The sequence below is a fragment of the Panthera pardus genome, unplaced genomic scaffold, assembly GCF_024362965.1.
Source record: "Panthera pardus isolate Hobbes unplaced genomic scaffold, ASM2436296v1 HiC_scaffold_1, whole genome shotgun sequence".
Taxonomy (NCBI): Eukaryota; Metazoa; Chordata; class Mammalia; order Carnivora; family Felidae; genus Panthera; species Panthera pardus.
In genome coordinates this window covers 18,012,339-18,029,224 of record NW_026526654.1, presented here as the reverse complement: position 1 = coordinate 18,029,224, position 16,886 = coordinate 18,012,339, and the positions used below count along the sequence as shown (strand labels likewise).

The following is a 16,886-nucleotide window of genomic DNA, read 5'->3' as shown; positions in this document are numbered from 1 at the left end:
ATTGTTAAAATGGTATTTAGTTTCCCCAATTGTTATACCCAAGTGACACAATTGATAACTTTTTTTTTTTTTCTGCTTTGGAAAACTTCTTGAAAGTTTTTCTTGGAATACCCAAGATGGTTTTTTTTCCCCTTACAAAATACATGTGGTCAGCATCCTCGAATAACAAAAAGACAATCATTTCACAGAAGTATGTGAATTCTAATTTATTTTATTTTTATTTTAGGGAGAGAGAGAGACAGAGCATTTTATTTATTTCTATTTATATTTTAGGGAGAGGGGCAGAGGGAAGGAGAGAGAAAATCGTAAGCAGGCTCCATATTGAGTGTGGAGCCGGACTCCAGGCTTGATCCCAGGACCCTGAGATCTTGACGTCAGCAGAAAGCTCTCCTGACTGAACTGAGCCACCCAAGTGCCCCAGAAGTATGTGAATTTTAAAAGTACGTTTTAAGTTATCATCTTAATGGTTGAATTCAATGGAATGCAATGTTTGTTACAAACACACAGGAGACTCACACTGATACTTTCCCTCTTAACTGCAAAGTTTCAAATAGTGTTTCATTTTTCTCTGTGTTTCAAAACTCGCTCACCTGCAGAAGTCTACCTGAAAGCAGAGGGCAGCACCAGAGAGGGATGAACCAAACGACTTTTTCACAGCTGGGTGTGTACATTCCTTACAACAGCTTAAGCAAAAGTAGGTAGAAACACAACTTCCAGCAAAGTGCAGAGGCTTTGTCTCCCCTGTCAGAATATCTAGGAGAAGAGGGAATCCGGAAACATTTCTAAAGCTACAGGGAAAAATTGATTGGGATGGGGAAAGACTGTTACAACCGCATGTGGATAGCATCCAAATATCCTGGAATTTAAACCGCTGTGGAAAAACCTTGGGCGGATAAAAAAAGGGAGAAACGGTCCATTTTCACTGCATTCCAAAATAGGGAGCCGTTTCTGGACTTACTTATTTCCTGATGTATCCACCGCCTGAATGTAGAAATAGCGAGCGGGAAGCACGACAGCTGCCTTCAGCCCGGGTCCCCATACTTCGCTCTTCTCCGGACTCAGTCGCCTCTCTCCGCCGGTCTCGGCAAGTGCTGGCACTGTCCCCAGAAAGAAGTAGTAAAGCAGCAAAATGCTAAACATTTACAAGACCGACTCTCGAAATGATCCACGGATAAATGAAGTGGAAGAAGTGGACGGGACCAGCGGCGGCTTGGGCAGGGGCACGTTGGCCGATCGCAGCAGGAAACACGACTCCAAAAAGGTGTCGCTTGCTGGGCTGGGCAGGCGCGCGGGTCTCCTCTCTCCCCCAGGACAGTCACAGGCGGATCGCTGGCTGGTCCGGCTGAAGGATGCCACCCGTTCCAAACACGCTGCTCCTCTTTCTCCCGACAATGATAAACTTGTGTTGCTCTTACAACTGGAGCATCCTTGGGGGCGAATCGGTCTCAGGCTCCAGCCCAAGGTGCAGGGCGAGGGGATTGGCCCGCGTGTCGCCGGGCTGAGTAAGGCCCTCTCCAAGTGGATGGCGCGGTGGCGTCCGTGCTCCACGGCTTCCTGGGACATGTAGTTCGCGATAGAACTAGCGGAAATCCTGCCAGGTTTTACCTACTCTCACTCGTTTATTTACTTTGCGGTCACCGCTTACATACAAGGTGCCCAACAGAGGGGCATGCGGGGGCACAGCTAAGATTAAAGAAAAAAAAATTGTCACCATACCCTCCGCACGTGCAGAGGGCAGGTATTATAAAACACGATGAAAGGAAGGTGTTGTCAATGATATCTGACAATCGGTCGCCGGGCACAGCCGTCCAGGGCGCTGTTCCCGCGCGCTCCAATGGGACGAGAGACGCCAGCCCCAGGGTGACTGGAGGCACGTCGCGGGCAGCGAGCGGGAAGCTGTGATCCGGGTCCGGTGCCGGCTCTGCGGCGGCCGCAGCGACTCGACCCCGCCGGACAGGCCGAGAGGTACCCGGGGCTGTGGGCCGGGCGGAGGTGGCTGCGGGCTGCTGTGCGCCCAGCGCGCGGGGCCATCCGCCCGGCACTCGCGCGCCGCGGGCAGGGCCTGCTGCTGCCCGCCTGTCCTGGGCGCCGCCTGTGGCCGCCTGGGTTGCCGGGGGCCGTGGGCTCCCTGGAGCCCCGTGGCCGTCCGAGCGGTGGCCACTGCACCCGTGCCCGTCCTCCTCCTGGGAAAAAGTGGGGTGAAGAGCTGGGCCGCAACATGGGGGGAGTGTTAGGGAGATGAGGGGCGAGTGCTCTCGGGAACAAAGCCCGATTTGGAGATGTCCGCGTGGATACCGGTGGCTCCTGCCTGGCGCGGGTGTCCACGCCACGCCGGCCAGGGCCTGGCTGGGAGCGCGCCGTGGCCGTCCCTTCTTCCCCGCACGTCTGCCCCTTGGCCGGGGGTGGGGGGGGGGGAGGTCACCAGGAGGGGTCACGGAGCTCCGGTATCGGATCCAGAGCCTCCAGCTCTCCCTCCCACTTCCCTCTCGGGACCTCTGCCAGCTGCCCGGAAAACCCAGACCCGCCGGGGGGCTCCGCGGGCAAAGCTGGCCTGGGTGGGCGTCCAGGCGGGGCTTGTCTGTTTTTTAATTTTTTGCAATTGTCTTGAGTATCGATTTCAACTGGTGCATTCAGAGCTCAAATAGGCGACTCCCTCCTGGCCCGGGAGCAGTAACTGACGCGTCCCACCCGCCCGGGAGCGTCGAGCGTCCGGAACCTCCCGCGGCCCCGTGCGGGTTGGAGGCGATCACCCCGCGGGCGTCCGCAGCGCTCCCCCTAGCGGCGGACTCCGGCTTCCGGCCCAGGCGGGAGGCGGGCGGAGAGGCCCGGAGGCCTCGCTGCGGGGACTGGGGCTGGGGGGCTGGGTCCCGGAGAGCGCGCGCGGGCCGAGGGGGCCGCCGGAGGGGCGCGGGCTGGGAGCGCAGCCTGGCTCCTCCCCTCGCCCGGCGCCGCCTCCTCACACACCGGCTCGGCGAGGCGGGGACCGGCCTGCGAGGCTGTCGCTTGGGTCCCGGCGGCCTCTGAGCCTGGCGGCGCCGCGAGCTTCGCAGAACAGGGAGGTGGGAGCTCCGCTCGCTTGCCCCGGGAGCCTGGGCTGCACGCCGCCGGGAGGACCCGGTATCCTTCGTAGGCCCGCGGCCGCAGCCCGGGAAGGGGCTCGGGTCTGAGCCCGGCAAGGGGCCTGGAGCGCGTGTGGAGGACACCGGGGAGGAGGACCGAGACCTGACCCGCTGGGGCTTAGCGCGTCTGGCCCAGCTCGTGGGCGCCTTTTCCACTGTTAGTAAGTCACTTCCATGCTGTTACCTTTCCCTGGCCTTCCGTATGGAATACAGATCATAATAGTTGTCACATTGGGAGGCTTGCTGAAGAGACTTCTGAAGGTCTTTCGTTCCCTAAGCCAACTTGATACTTTAAAATACGGATTGGAAATATAACCCGAAAAGAATGTAGCCTAGGCGATGGATACTGACCTTACAAATGGAGCGTTTATTTGACAGAACAGTTCGTTCTAGTGACTTCTAAAAATCGTTACTTTACAGGTGCGTTTTATAAAATTTTGTTCACTCACAGTTAAACAGTATTTCTGTTGCCTGTGCCATGATGGTTGAGAACATCATTAAATTGAGCCTTAGGTCCTTAGACATTCTTAGTAAAATCGTAATAGAGCATGTTCTCTCTTACCTGGATTAGGAAACATCATTCTCACAGACGACACCCAGGGAGGAGGAAAAAGAGGCTGTTTAGCCTAATGTCCAGCCCCTGATTCGTAAAGCCTCTCCTAGTAAATCTTCCTGGAATCTACTAGGCTCCTAATCCGGGGCTTAAAATAATGCCTGACATGATGTAGGCACTTACAAGTTAAGTCTTTGTTGATGAAACTTTAAAAAAATGCTCTTCCCTGGGGATAGCCCTGGTAAGACTTGTTAAGGAAAGGTATTGAGTATGCACAGGGTGACCTAGCCAGGTTTGGGGAGCAAAGAAAGAATCCCCAGAAAGTGACATGGAAGGATATGTGCAATAAATGGGGATTAACCAAATACTGGAGGGTGAGTAGGAGCAGAACGCATCCAGAGATTGGAAAGTTGGAAGGAGGAATGGGGCTCTGAGAGAGGGATGGGGCTAAGGAGATCCATCCTGGGGCCAGGCAAGGAGTTGGCTTTTTGTTCTAAGAGCGGAAGGTTTTAGGCAGGGGAGTTACGTGAGCATATATATGTGTCCAAGCTTTATTTTCTAATAACTCTGCACAGGTCAGATTAGAAATATCATCCCGGGGGTGGGGTGGTGCTAGGAGTGGGGATAGACTTGGGAATGGTTTACCAAAATAGGAACAAAAGGAGATATGAGGTGTGACAAAACCAGAGAAGCTACAGGCTATTTAGTGGAGGGACAAGTGCACCTTTGTCCCTCAGTGTTTCCTGAGGCTATAATTACAACATAATACAGTGATTGCTGTCTCTAATGATTCTGTTATCAGTAATGACTTGTGCTCAGTTCACTTGTAGGAAAGCCTGAGGACGTGATAATAATAGATAATACTAACATCAGTTAGCTTCAGGGGCTCACACTGACATGGGGAGAACATTCCCCAGATCTGACAGATACTAAGGGAAGAAAATAAACATCAACAGTGTTTGGGTCATGGGAGTTGGATGATTTTCATTTTCTTTGTGTCATATCTTGGTATTTTGTAGTAGTTTTCTCTGTCATTTGTTTTACTTCTGTGATAAAAATCTAGAAACATTACACAATTTTTCAAAGAGAAATTTCCATAAACAATGCTTCAAAGGAGAACGTTTTCATACCGGTATTGGCTTTTATTGACAATTGATATAAATTATGCCCTTATGTGGATGATCTTCACTTTTTTTTTTTTTTTGTAGAAGTGCAACCAAAGAGATCATGCTTGTTGAGTGACCATTATTTAAAAGCAAACAAACCCAAAACGCAAAGAAAACCAGACTATTAAACTTTTTGTTAATTAAGTGCTATGTTGGGGCGCCTGGGTGGCTCAGTCGGTTAAGTGGCCGACTTCGGCTCAGGTCATGATCTCGCGGTCCGTGAGTTCAAGCCCCGCGTCGGGCTCTGTGCTGACAGCTCAGAGCCTGGAGCCTGTTTCAGATTCTGTGTCTCCCTCTCTCTGACCCTCCCCCGTTCATGCTCTGTCTCTCTCCGTCTCAAAAATAAACAAACGTTAAAAAAAAAAAATTAAAAAAAAAAAATTAAGTGCTATGTTCTTTCTTGTATTTAGCTTCCAGAAAGTTCAACCCTACCTTTTTTTAAAGAAAAAGTTATTTATTTATTTATTTATTTATTTATTTATTTATAGCACACACAAGAGAGAGAGCACAAGCAGGAGAGGGGTAGAGAGAGGGGGAGAGAGAATCCCAAGCAGGCTCTGCATTGTCAGCACAGTGTCTGATGTGGGGCTTCATCTCGTGAACTGTGAGATCATGACCTGAGCAGAAATCAAGAGTCAAGAGTCAGATGCTTAACCACCTGAGCCACCCAAGCGCCCCTCAGCCCTACCTTTTGTGCTCAAATGCACTAATTTCCTTTTGCCTATGTTTTTGTTAAGAATATTCTCTATATGTTCCAAATGAGCATTCTTCATAACATCCCCACGCCACAGAGAGCTGGTCCCATGGGCACACTTCTATTAAATCTGAGGAAGGAAGCTGTGACAAAGTAGAAACTAAGCTTGAGATGAAGAGACAAGGGCAGTGCCCGGAGCATTTCTGTCCCCACCACTCCCTCCGATGGACTCCAACACCCTTGGGTCACTACCCCTTATTTACCAGGGCCCTATGCACCCTACCGCAACCCACCCATACAGCCCCAATGCCACAAATAATACCTACCTCCGTCCACCACGCTGGCTCTCAGAGAAAGGCACCAGGACAACAGATCAGTAGAAAGTGCTTTGTTAGGTCATCTGCTAAGAATCAGAGAAATCGACTCCTCAGAAAAGCCCAGTGTGGCCTGTACAGCCTCAGATACAAGCTTCTCTTTGCATCTTCCTCCAACATCACCATGACACCAGGAGATGAGGAAGAAAGAGAAGGCTTAAAGCTTCCTGTGAAGAGATCCACTGCTAGCACTCCCAGGATTTCTTGAAAACAAGAGAAGTTTCCCAAATGATACCGTTGGGGGTTCCATCTTTGGTGGGGAGGTTCCAGCCAAACCGACTTTTCTGCGAATAACTATAAACTGCACCAATTCCAAAAAACTCACTCCCCAAAGGTTTGAATGGAAGGAAAGCATTCCTGGGGTGCCTGGGTGGCTCAGTGGGTTAAGTGTCCTACTCTAGTCAGCTGTGCTGACAGCTCAGAGCCTGGAGGCTGCTTTGGATCTTCTCCCCCCCTCACTGCCCCCCACCCCCTCACTTGTTCTCTCTCTCTCTCTCTCTCTCAAAAATAAGTAAGCATTAAAAAAGAAAAAAGGAAAGCATTCCTTAAAAATAAAGGGAATGGAATCTCTTGTAGGATATGTGGAGTCCTTCTTGTAATGAACTCTGTTACCTTAAATTACATGTAGGACATGCCTTACCTTTACTAGTTTCTGCTCACAGATTTAGAGGGACCACGGCTCTTGTGGCAATCCTTCTTCTGTTATTTCTTATTGCCTTAGAGGTTTTTGTCATTCAATATTTGTATGAGGGGTTTTATATAACCATTTTCTGTAACCTAAGAAAATTATTCTCACTTCTAATTTTTTTAAAATAAGCGAATGGGCAGAGATATTGACTAGTGAACATCAGACTGGTTACCTGGGGCGGGCTGTGTCTCTTGAGTACTTTTCTATCACTAGAGCCCTGTGGGGTGGGCACACTCAGAACTGGCACCTGCACCCTGTGCCCTCCTGTACCACCTGTGTTGGTCTGACTCATCAAGGTCCTGTAAATCTTCGACTTCCGCAAATGCCCTTGGTTGCTATTTAAACTGTTCTGTTTTCTTCCCCAAAGGAACTGGTGTAGACTTGAAAATGAGTTTTTCCTGAGACTGACCAGAAGTTAGTGACTACTAACTATAATTGTGGTGATGGATGCACAGCTTTATTGGGATATGATTCACACATCATACAATTCACCTGTTTCAAATGTCCAGTTCAGTAGCTTTTAGTATATTCATAATGTTGTGGATTCATCACCTCAATCAATTATAGAATAGTTTCATTATTACAAAAAGAAACCCCATCATCCCCAACCTCCTCCTCCCTCCCAGCTGTAGGTAACCCACTAATCTAATTTCTGTCACTAGAGATTTGCCTATTCTGAACATTTCATATAAATGGAATCATACACTGTCTGCTCCTTTGTGACTGGCTTCATTCATTTAGCATAATGCTTTCAAGGGCCATCTGTGTTGTAGCATGGGTCAGTATTTCATTTATTTTTATTGCCCAATAATATTCTGTAGCATGGATAAACTACATTTTATTTATCTTACTTACCCATTCATCAATTGATGGATATTTGGCTTGTTTCTCCTTTTTGGCTATGATAAATAATGCTGCTACAAACATTTGTGTGGACATATGTGTTCATTTCTCGTAGCTATATACCTAGGAGTGAAATTGCTTGATCATATGGTCACTCTGTAAGTGTTTGAGGAACTGTTTTCCAAAGTGACTAGACCATTCTGCATTTCCATCAGACGTGTATGAGGGTTCCAGTTCCACCACATCCTCAACAATCCTTATCGTCTATCTTTTTCATTAAAGCCATCCTGCTGGGTTGACATAGTGTCTTACTGTGGTTTTGATTTGCATTTCCGAGATGGCTAATGATGCGGAACATCATTTCGTTGTGTTTATTGACCATTTCTACACTGTCTTTGGAGAAGTGACTATTCAGATATTTTGCCTATTAAAAAAAATTTTTTTAATGTTTTTATTTATCTTTGAGAGAAAGAGAGAAACAGAGCCTGTGTGGGGTGGGCAGAGAGAGAGAGGGAGATATAGAATCTGAAGCAGGCTCCAGGCTCTGAGCTGTCAGCACGGAGCCTGATGTGGGGCTCGAACTCACGAACCACGAGATCATGACCTGAGCTGAAGTTGGATGTTTAACTGACTGAGCCATCCAGGCGCCCCTAGATATTTTGCCCATTTTTAATTGAGTTGTTTGTATTTTTTTATTATTCTAAAGCATTATTGTAAAATAATTTTTTAATAAAGCAGATGGGCGGTGATTGTGACTCTAGGTGTTTAGTAGTTGTAAAATAAATGTTCATTGAATGAACCCATGTGAAACATTTGATATATTTCTTAGTCTTTTGTAGTGTCTAGTGGATTGTTGATGTTTCTTTCTCCTCCCTCTTTTCTTAGGATCCCATTTTGCAGCTCCCAAGTTTCTGTAGGATGCTCTAAACGATTGTCACAGTTGGTTTTCAAGTAGCAGAAAGAGTTGCAACTTCTCCTTAACAGAACTTTTATAGTTGCATTCAATGCCTAACGTTGCAGAAGCAGAAAGGGCAAATGATTCTGGAAATGGTGAGCACAAATCCGAGAGAAAGTCTCCTGAAGAGAATCTACACGGTGCTGTACAGTCTTTCTGCACTCGTGCCTCGGGGGCACCCTTGGGCCCCAAAGGAGATGGTCATTATCCGTGGAGCTGTCCAGTGACCCATACTCGGGAGAAAATTTATGCCATCTGTTCAGACTATGCCTTTCTCAACCAGGCAACCTCAATCTATAAACCTCCAAATTCAACCCGCTCTTCTTGTCTTCCTGATAGTACCTCTTTATCTGCGGGAAATAACCCATCAAGATACATTGGCATCCCAACTAGTACATCAGAGATCATCTACAATGAAGAAAATAGCTTGGACAACTTATCCAATAGCCTGGGCAAGCTACCTCTCGCATGGGAAATTGATAAGTCTGAATTTGATGGGGTGACCACAAATTTGAAACACAAATCAGGTAAGGAAGGAGGCGTGAATTCCCCATGTGAAAATAATAAGAAAACAATGTATCTTGTTTAAGCTTGCCATTAAGCATGGTTTCCTTTTTTATACTGCTATACAAGGAACATTGCTATCATGTCTATCACTGTAGTTAAGAAATAACTTTGGGCAGAGGACATTTAGTTCATTAATGGCTTGCCACTGGAAACTGCACACATAACCTTAGCATTTTGAGAGCTTTGAAAAAATCTAAGAATGCTGTAAAATACCGGTATTGCAGATAAGTATACAGTGGCTTAGAAATGGTTAACGAGGTGGCTAGAATAACATACCACTATGTTTTAGTTTTGCAGAGACATGAATTCATCTTTCCCAACTAAACGTTTAGTTTTTTCTTCTGTATAACTGTGGCTTTTTCCTTTTAAAATTGTTTGAGCACCCAGCAGGGTCTCCAGGTACCACTGACTAGGTTGTGTACTGCACAATTTAAGAGGGCGCTATTCACCCAGGGTGCAATACAAAGCCTTCGCAATTGCAGGGTGGTGGCCCTGTGGCAGACACTACTGCTTTTCACTTCTTTCTTTTGAACTCACAGTAATACAGGATTTTTATGTGGTGGGTACTCTTATTTTATAGGTAAAGAGATTGAGGCTCAGAGAGGTTGAGTTGCTTGTGGAAAGACGATAGCTAGGAGGAGGTGGAGGTGGGATTTGTATTTTACTTCTAGGCTTCTTTTTGTAAAACCTCCATACTTCTTGTTCGTTTGTCAGCTTGACTTGTTTCCCAGAATGTTATGTAAATTTGTGTTCTCGGCGTGTCAGGGGGGTTTCACCTTGTGTCTATATTTACAGGTGATTGGTCTGTAATTTTTTTGTAATATATTTTTCAGGTTGTTGGAATTAGGGCTATGCAGGTCTCCTAAGACAAGTTGGGAAGTGTTCTCTCCTATTTTCTGAGAGCTTTACAGAGGGGTGTAACAAATCTCTAACTGTGATCATGGAGTTGTCTTGATTCCCATTGATTCTGTCAAGTTTTAGTTTGTCCATTTCATCTAAGCTGCCAATTTTGTTGGCATGGAGTTATTTCTTCTTTTTCTTTTTTAAAGTTTATTTATTTATTTTGAGAGAGCGAGCAAGTAAGAGAGAGAGTGAGCACAAGCAGGGGAGGGGCAGAGAGGGGGACAGAGAATCCCAAGAAGGCTCCACACTGTCAACATGGAGTCCGATGCGGGGCTCAATCTCACCAACTGCGAGATCATGACCTGAGCCAAAATCAAGAGTCTCACGCTTAACTGACTGAGCCACCCAGGCCCCCCAAAGTAATTTTTAAAATATTTTTAAATGTTTTTTATTTATTTTGAGGGAGGGGGGCGTGGGCAGGAGAGGAGAAGAGAGAGAGAGAGGGAGAGAGAGAATCCCAAGCAGACTTCGAGCTCTCAGTGCAGAACCTAACACGGGGCTCGATCTCACCAACCATGAGATCGTGACCTGAACCGAGACCAAGAGTTGGCTACTTAAACAACTGAGCCACCCAGGTGTCCCTCCCCAAAGTTATTTCTAAAGTCCTTTTTATCCCTCTAATGTCTACAGGGTCTTTTAGCAATAATTCCTCTTTCCTTTCCTGATAGTGGTAATTTATGTTCTCTCCCTTTTTCTTCTGGTTAGGGGTGTATCAGTTTTGCTCATCTTTTCAGATAACCAGCTTTTAACTTGGTTAATTTTCTCAATTGTTTGTTTTCTATTCTATTGATTTCTGCTTTTTATTATTTTCTTTCTTCTACTTACTTCGGGTTTACTTTGTTCTTCTTTTTCCAACATTTTGATTCAAGACTTTTCTGCTTCCAGCATTTAGTGCTTAACATGGCTCTGTAAGTACTCTGATAGCCACAGCCCACGAAGGTTGATACACTGTATTTTTATTATCATGTAATTTGAAGTATTTTATAATTTCCCTTGTGATTTTTTCTTCGATATATATGTTACTGTTAGAAGTATGCTGCTTAATTTCCAGATACTTTGGGGCTTTTTCTAAATATTGATTCTTTCAAAGTTTATTTATTTTGAGAAAGAGAGGGAGCGTGTGTGCGCACACCCACACACACGTGAGCAGGGGAGAGGCAGAGGGAGAGGGAGAGAGAAAGAAAATCCTAAGCAGGCTCTGTGCTGTCAGTCCAGAGCCCTATGCAGGACTTGATCCCAGGAACCATGAGATCATGATCTGAGCCAAAATCAAGAGTCTGATGCTCAACTGACTGAGCCACCCAGGTGCCCCAATATTGATTTCTAATCTATTTCCTTTGTGGACAGAGGACATATGAACTCGTCTTTTAAAATGGGCTGAGACTTGTTTTATGACCCAACACACAGTCTATGTTGGTGAATGTACCGTGTGCATTTGAAAAGATGGGTGTAGTGTTGGGTATAGTGTTCTATAAATACACATTGGGTCGAAGTATTTGTGATTGGGCCAAAGTGTTGTTCACATCTTCTGTGTCACTACTGAGTTTTTGTCTTGTTCTCTTAACAGCTGAAAATGAAATGTTAAGGGGTGCCTGGGTGGCTCAGTCGGTTAAGCGGCTGACTTCAGCTCAGGTCATGATCTCGCGGTCCGTGAGTTCTAGCCCCATGTCGGGCTCTGTGCTGACAACTCAGAGCCTGGAGCGTGCTTCAGATTCTGTGTCTCCCTCTCTCTGACCCTCCCCTGTTCATGCTCTGTCTCTCCTGTCTCAAAAATAAATAAACGTTGAAAAAAAAATAAAAAAAAAAAAGAAAATGAAATGTTAAAAATCTCCAGCTATGATTGTTATCTTTTCTGCATTTAATTCTGTTGATTTTTGCTTCCATGTAATTTGAAACTCTATTAATTAGGTGCACACACAATATGAGTATTATTTCCTCTTGTTGAATTGACCTTTTTTATTGTTATGAAATGTCCCTCATTATTCCTAGTAATATTTCTTGTTCTGAAAGCTATGTTGTTTGATATTCATCTGGCTACTCCAGCTTTCTTTTGACTAGTGCTTGCATGGTGTATCTTTTCCTGTCCGTTTATTTTCAACTTGTATCTTTTTATATTTAAAGTGCATCTCTCCTGCTCAACCATAAAAAAGGATGAGAATTTGCCACTTGGAACATGGATGGATCTAGAGGGTATCATGCAAAGTGAAATAGTTCAGACAGGGAAAGACAAATACTGTATGATTTTACTTTAACGTGGAATCTAAAACCTGAAACTAACGAGTAAACAAGCAAACAAACAGAAAGCAGAATCAGACCTACAAATACAGAGAACAAACTGATGGTTGCCAGAGGAGAGAGGGGTGGGGGACAGGCAAAATGGGCAAAGGGGTGTGAGAGATACAGGCTTCCAGTTAGAGAGTGAATGCCTCATGGGAATAAGAGGTACAGCATAGGGGATACAGTCAAGGTTCTGTAATAGTGTGGTGTGGTGACAGATGGTAGCAACTCTTATGGTGAGTGCAGCATATAGAGTTGTTGAATCACTGTATTGTACACTTGAAACGAATGTAACATTGTGTGGCAGTCAGCTCGCCTCGGAAAAGACATGATTCATCTTCCTTTTGATAAAAACTTGATAGCTGAAGAAAAAGATAAGGTGGATCTCTTAAAGATAAGTATATTCCATGAATTATTTGTTTCAGATTATTGTTTTTTTTAGTTCTGGAATTTACATTTTTAATGTAGTTTTTGTTTCCTATCTTGGGTTTCCTATCTTCTCATTCCTTACTGGAAGATTTTATCTATCTCATAAAGCATAGATATAATATCCACTTTCTTTTTTCCTTTCCTTTTCTTTTCTTCCTTCTTTCCTTTCTTTCGTCCTTCTTTTCTTTCTCTTCTTTTTTCTTTTTTGAGAGAGGGAGGGTGCAAATGAGCGAAGGGCAGAGAGAGAGAGAGAATCCCATGGGGGGCAGAGAGGGAGAGAGAGTGAGGGAGAGAGAGAGAAGTGGGGCTCACCCATAGCAAGGCTCACACTCACCAATCATGACATCAAGACCTGAGCCAAAGTCTGATGCCTGACTGATAGAGCCACCCAGGTGCCCCTGTAATATCCACTTTAAAATCCTTATCTGCTGGGGTGTCTGGGTGGCTCAGTCGGTTAAGATCTCAGCTCAAGATCTCAGCTCAGGTCTTGACCTCAGGGTTGTGAGTTCAAGCCCCATGTTGGGCTCTGTGCTGGGTGTGAAACCTACTTAAAATAAGATAAGATAGAATCCTTATCTGCCAGTTTTAAAATTTGGGTCATCTTCGAGTTGGTCTTATCTTTTTTCTTGAGAAGGTGTCACATTTTCCAGCTTCCTCACATATTCAATAATTTTGGATTGTATGCTGGGTATTGGAAATGTGTTGATTTTGGATTCTTGTATATTCCTCCAAAGAGTGCTTTATTTCAAGTTTGTTCATTTGTTTGTTTTTAATTTTAGCACCAATAGATTTGGTTTGACTAAAACCACAAATTCTGTCCCTTAAGGACATTTGAAATCTCTGTCCAATATTTTTTGGCCTTAGCTGTGCTCTTTGGGGTCTGCTCTGTGCACGCATGGTTCAAGAGTCAGCCTAGGATCGGGGCCAAATTTATGCACAGAATTTGAGTCTCCCCTTTTCTGGCTCTTTTATTTCTGGGGTACCCACCCACCTCACTTTCCAGTGACAGTGATTGCCCAAAACTCTGTCCCGTGGTTCCTCCAGTCAAAAAGATGGTAGATACTCTACTTTTTGCTATGCTCAGACCTTTCTCTAAAAGGCAGTGTGGTGAATAGAGGTAGCTGTGTGTGTATGTGTGTTCCTTTTGGTGTCAGAGCTATATGGTTGTGTTGTGGGCCAGGTGGGGAATGGAAGAAGGAATATGGCGGTGACAGACAGCAGTGGGCAGAGGTTCTTGGGGTTGATGAGATGGGGAGACAGTGTTCAGGTGTGGGTATGTTACGTTCTCCTCTCAAACTTAGCTCCCACTTTGCCAGAGCTTTCCTCTCTCCCGAGCTGAATGGAATTTTGCGCGTGTGGAAACAGGTGGATTTACCAAGGATGCTTATTTGGAACACACACTTCTTTAGCCCGGGGGGCTCCGAGGCGTAAAGTTGAAGGGGACAGAGGGCAGGCTTAGGTAGCCTCAGAGGAAAGCGTGTGGGGCCAGACCACCCCAGGGGGTGCTGAGGGCACTGATTAGCACGCTTCATTAGCCTCTAAGGTTTTAAGTGGCTGGGAAAACTGCGTAGGGCATTAAGGCATTATGGGGCAGTGAAGACAAGACATCGGAGAAATGCTGGACAGTAGTTTTTCCATCTTGTCAGTCTCTAAGATGTATTTTATTAGGGGAAGAAACTTGTCCGAATGGGACTTAGCTCATATTTGCCACTGGTTGTTCAGCTCTGTGGAAATTTTGTGTCTCTGTGAAGACTTCAAATAGCTAGAGGCAGTGGGGAAAAACTGGTGTCTGGATATTACAGTGTTCGTCATTATGACATCTTGCAAAAATCAGAGAAATCCCCTGTGTCACCATAGTTTCTGAGTTCCAGCTGGTTTGGGTTTTATTGAAGGGCGAATGAAATAAACCCCTTTCTGTGTTTGTTTTCTAGACATATCTCTCTATGATCTATGTCTTATCATTGTGAATAACTCATAAAAATAAAATATTAGCTCTAATATAATTTCATATCAGGTTTGATCACTTCATCGAAAATGTAGTATGTGTGAAATTTATTAAAGTATTTGAGCATAGCTGTCTGAAATGTTAATGGTATTTTACTGACATGAAACTTGGATGTTATTTATTAATATATTTTTTAAAGTTTTAATTTAAATTCCAGTCAGTTAACAGAAAGTGCAATACTCGTTTCAGGCATACAATGTAGGGATTCAACATTCCATACCTCACCTGGTGCTCATCTCAACAAGTGCATCCTTAATCCCTATCACCTATTTCCCCCACAGCCACCCATCTCCCTTCTGGTAACCATCATTTCTCTATAGTTAAGATTTTAATTAAATAGGTGGTTTTTTTTTTTTTTTTTTTTTTTTTTTTTTTGCCTGAGTAATCCATTAGCATCGTTCAGAAACAAAAAGTGTAAAAATTAAACAGTGCAATGTCTCATTCTCAGTTTTGTCTTCTTTTTGTCTAGCTTCCAATTCTCCTCCCCCTTAGGTGACCCTGCTATTTGCTTTACATGTCTTTTGGAGAGAGTGGTGTGTGTGTGTGTGTGTGTGTGTGTGTGTGTGTGTGTTTGCTTGCATGCGCTCACGTGTGCACATGCGTGTGTGTGTGTGCGTGCACACTTCGTTACGTACACACACACAGAAAGAAGACTTTGTTTTCCATTCTAGTTCCTGGTGCTGAAGTCACGTTTTCATAATGTACACATGAGCATCATTCTTAATCCATTTTGTGGTCTCTGTAAGGCCTGCAGGTATTTTTAAATATCACATCATTGCATTATTGGATCTATTGCTTTTACTTTCTTAACAGAGTTACATTAATGTGGTTTTATTGTTTTGTAGAAAGGGATTCATTTTCTGGAAAGTGGTCTAGTTAAATATTTTACCATTGGTAATTTGATTTTCTTTCTTTTTTTTAAAAAAATTTTTATGTTTATTTATTTTTGAGACAGAGAGAGACAGAGCATGAACAGGGGAGGGTCAGAGAGAGAGGGAGACACAGAATCTGAAACAGGCTCCGGGCACCGAGCTGTCAGCACAGAGCCCGACGCGGGGCTCAAACCCACGGACCGCGAGATCATGACCTGGGCTGAAGTCGGACGCTCAACCGACTGAGCCACCCAGGCGCCCCAAGTAATTTGATTTTCTAAACCAAAGATTTTGTGATTGATTCTTTTCCTAGAGAAGTGACTAGATCAGGAGTTGGAAGTGTAAGAATCTGATAGGAACTACACTCATGATTGCTTAAACTTGTTTTTATTTATTCTCTCTCTTTAAGCCAGGGGAGTATTCTTGAAGATACATGTCTTTCTTCAACATGTTTGCAATATCATTTTGAGAACTAGTGGCAGTTACTTTTTAATTTTGTTACATAATTTTTTAAATGTTTATTTATTTTTGAGAGAGAGTCAGAGCTCGAGTTGGGGAGGGGCACAGAGAGAGACACACACAGAATCTGAAGCAGGCTCCAGGCTCTGAGCTGTCAGCACAGAACCCGATGCGACGTGGGGCTCAAACTCGTGAACCTCAAGATCATGATCTGAGATGAAGTTGGTTGCTTAACCAACTGTGTCACCCAGGGGTCCCTTTTACATAATTAATTATACTCCCATAATGGCTTATTTCATCCTGAGCATTTTGCTTACTTTGTATTCTTGTGTTTAGGCAATGTAAAGAAACAAATTTGCAAGAAAAAAACTTCAGACAAAAAAGGAAGACATCAGAGGGAGTGGCCTCAGTATTCTCCTCTTGAAGATATTAAGCAGCGGAAAGTATTAGATCTCAGAAGATGGTAATCTCTAAAAATTGACTTTTTTCCTTAACCACACTTAACACAATAGCGTTGTCATACTTAATAAAGTTAATAATATTTCCATAGTATCTAATTCCTAGGCTAAATTTAGGTTTTCCACATTGTTTTGAAGTATTTTCACAAGTGGTTGTTCATTGTGGTTCCCAACCATGAACCACACTTAGTGTTTGCTTGTTGTGGCTTGTATGTCTCTCTTAACCTAGAACAGTCTCTACCTCCCTCCCCTCACTTTTGTTTTTTAAATTCTAGGAGATTGACTTCTTTTTTTTTTCTCTAATGTTTATTTATTTATTTAGAGAGAGATAGAGAGTACAGGGAAGGGGCAGAGAGAGAGAGAGAGAGAGAGAGAGAGAGAGAGAGAGAACCCCAAGCAGGCTCCACGCTGTTAGTGCAGAGCCCAACAGCGAGGCTCAATCTCGTAAACCGTGAGATCGTGACCTGAGCCAAAATCAAGAGTTGGACACTTAACTGACTGAACCACCCAGGGGCCCCTAGATT

The 16,886-nt window shown here is 44.5% G+C and overlaps 2 protein-coding genes across 5 annotated transcripts in view; one reads left to right on the top strand and one right to left on the bottom strand.

The window, feature by feature from the left end:
- POGLUT2 (protein O-glucosyltransferase 2) overlaps nt 1-1,430 on the bottom strand; it is a 15,034-nt gene extending 13,604 nt beyond the window's left edge. Inside the window, exon 1 of one of the 2 annotated variants that reach the window (XM_053889950.1) lies at nt 959-1,430. In XM_053889950.1, coding sequence (XP_053745925.1) covers nt 959-1,140 — 182 coding nt within the window. In that variant the 5' untranslated portion in view covers nt 1,141-1,430. Of the gene's footprint in view, nt 1-590; nt 897-958 lie in introns of those variants that run through there. The other variant, XM_053889947.1, reaches the window with a different exon arrangement.
- A 414-nt stretch (nt 1,431-1,844) lies between these two features.
- Nucleotides 1,845-16,886, top strand: part of BIVM (basic, immunoglobulin-like variable motif containing) — a 79,708-nt gene continuing 64,666 nt past the window's right edge. Inside the window, exons 1-3 of one of the 3 annotated variants that reach the window (XM_053889942.1) lie at nt 1,845-1,965; nt 8,323-8,919; nt 16,241-16,367. In XM_053889942.1, the coding sequence (XP_053745917.1) occupies nt 8,442-8,919; nt 16,241-16,367 (605 nt within the window). In that variant the 5' untranslated portion in view covers nt 1,845-1,965; nt 8,323-8,441. Of the gene's footprint in view, nt 1,966-2,925; nt 3,281-8,322; nt 8,920-16,240; nt 16,368-16,886 lie in introns of those variants that run through there. The other 2 variants (XM_019443929.2, XM_019443928.2) reach the window with 2 other exon arrangements.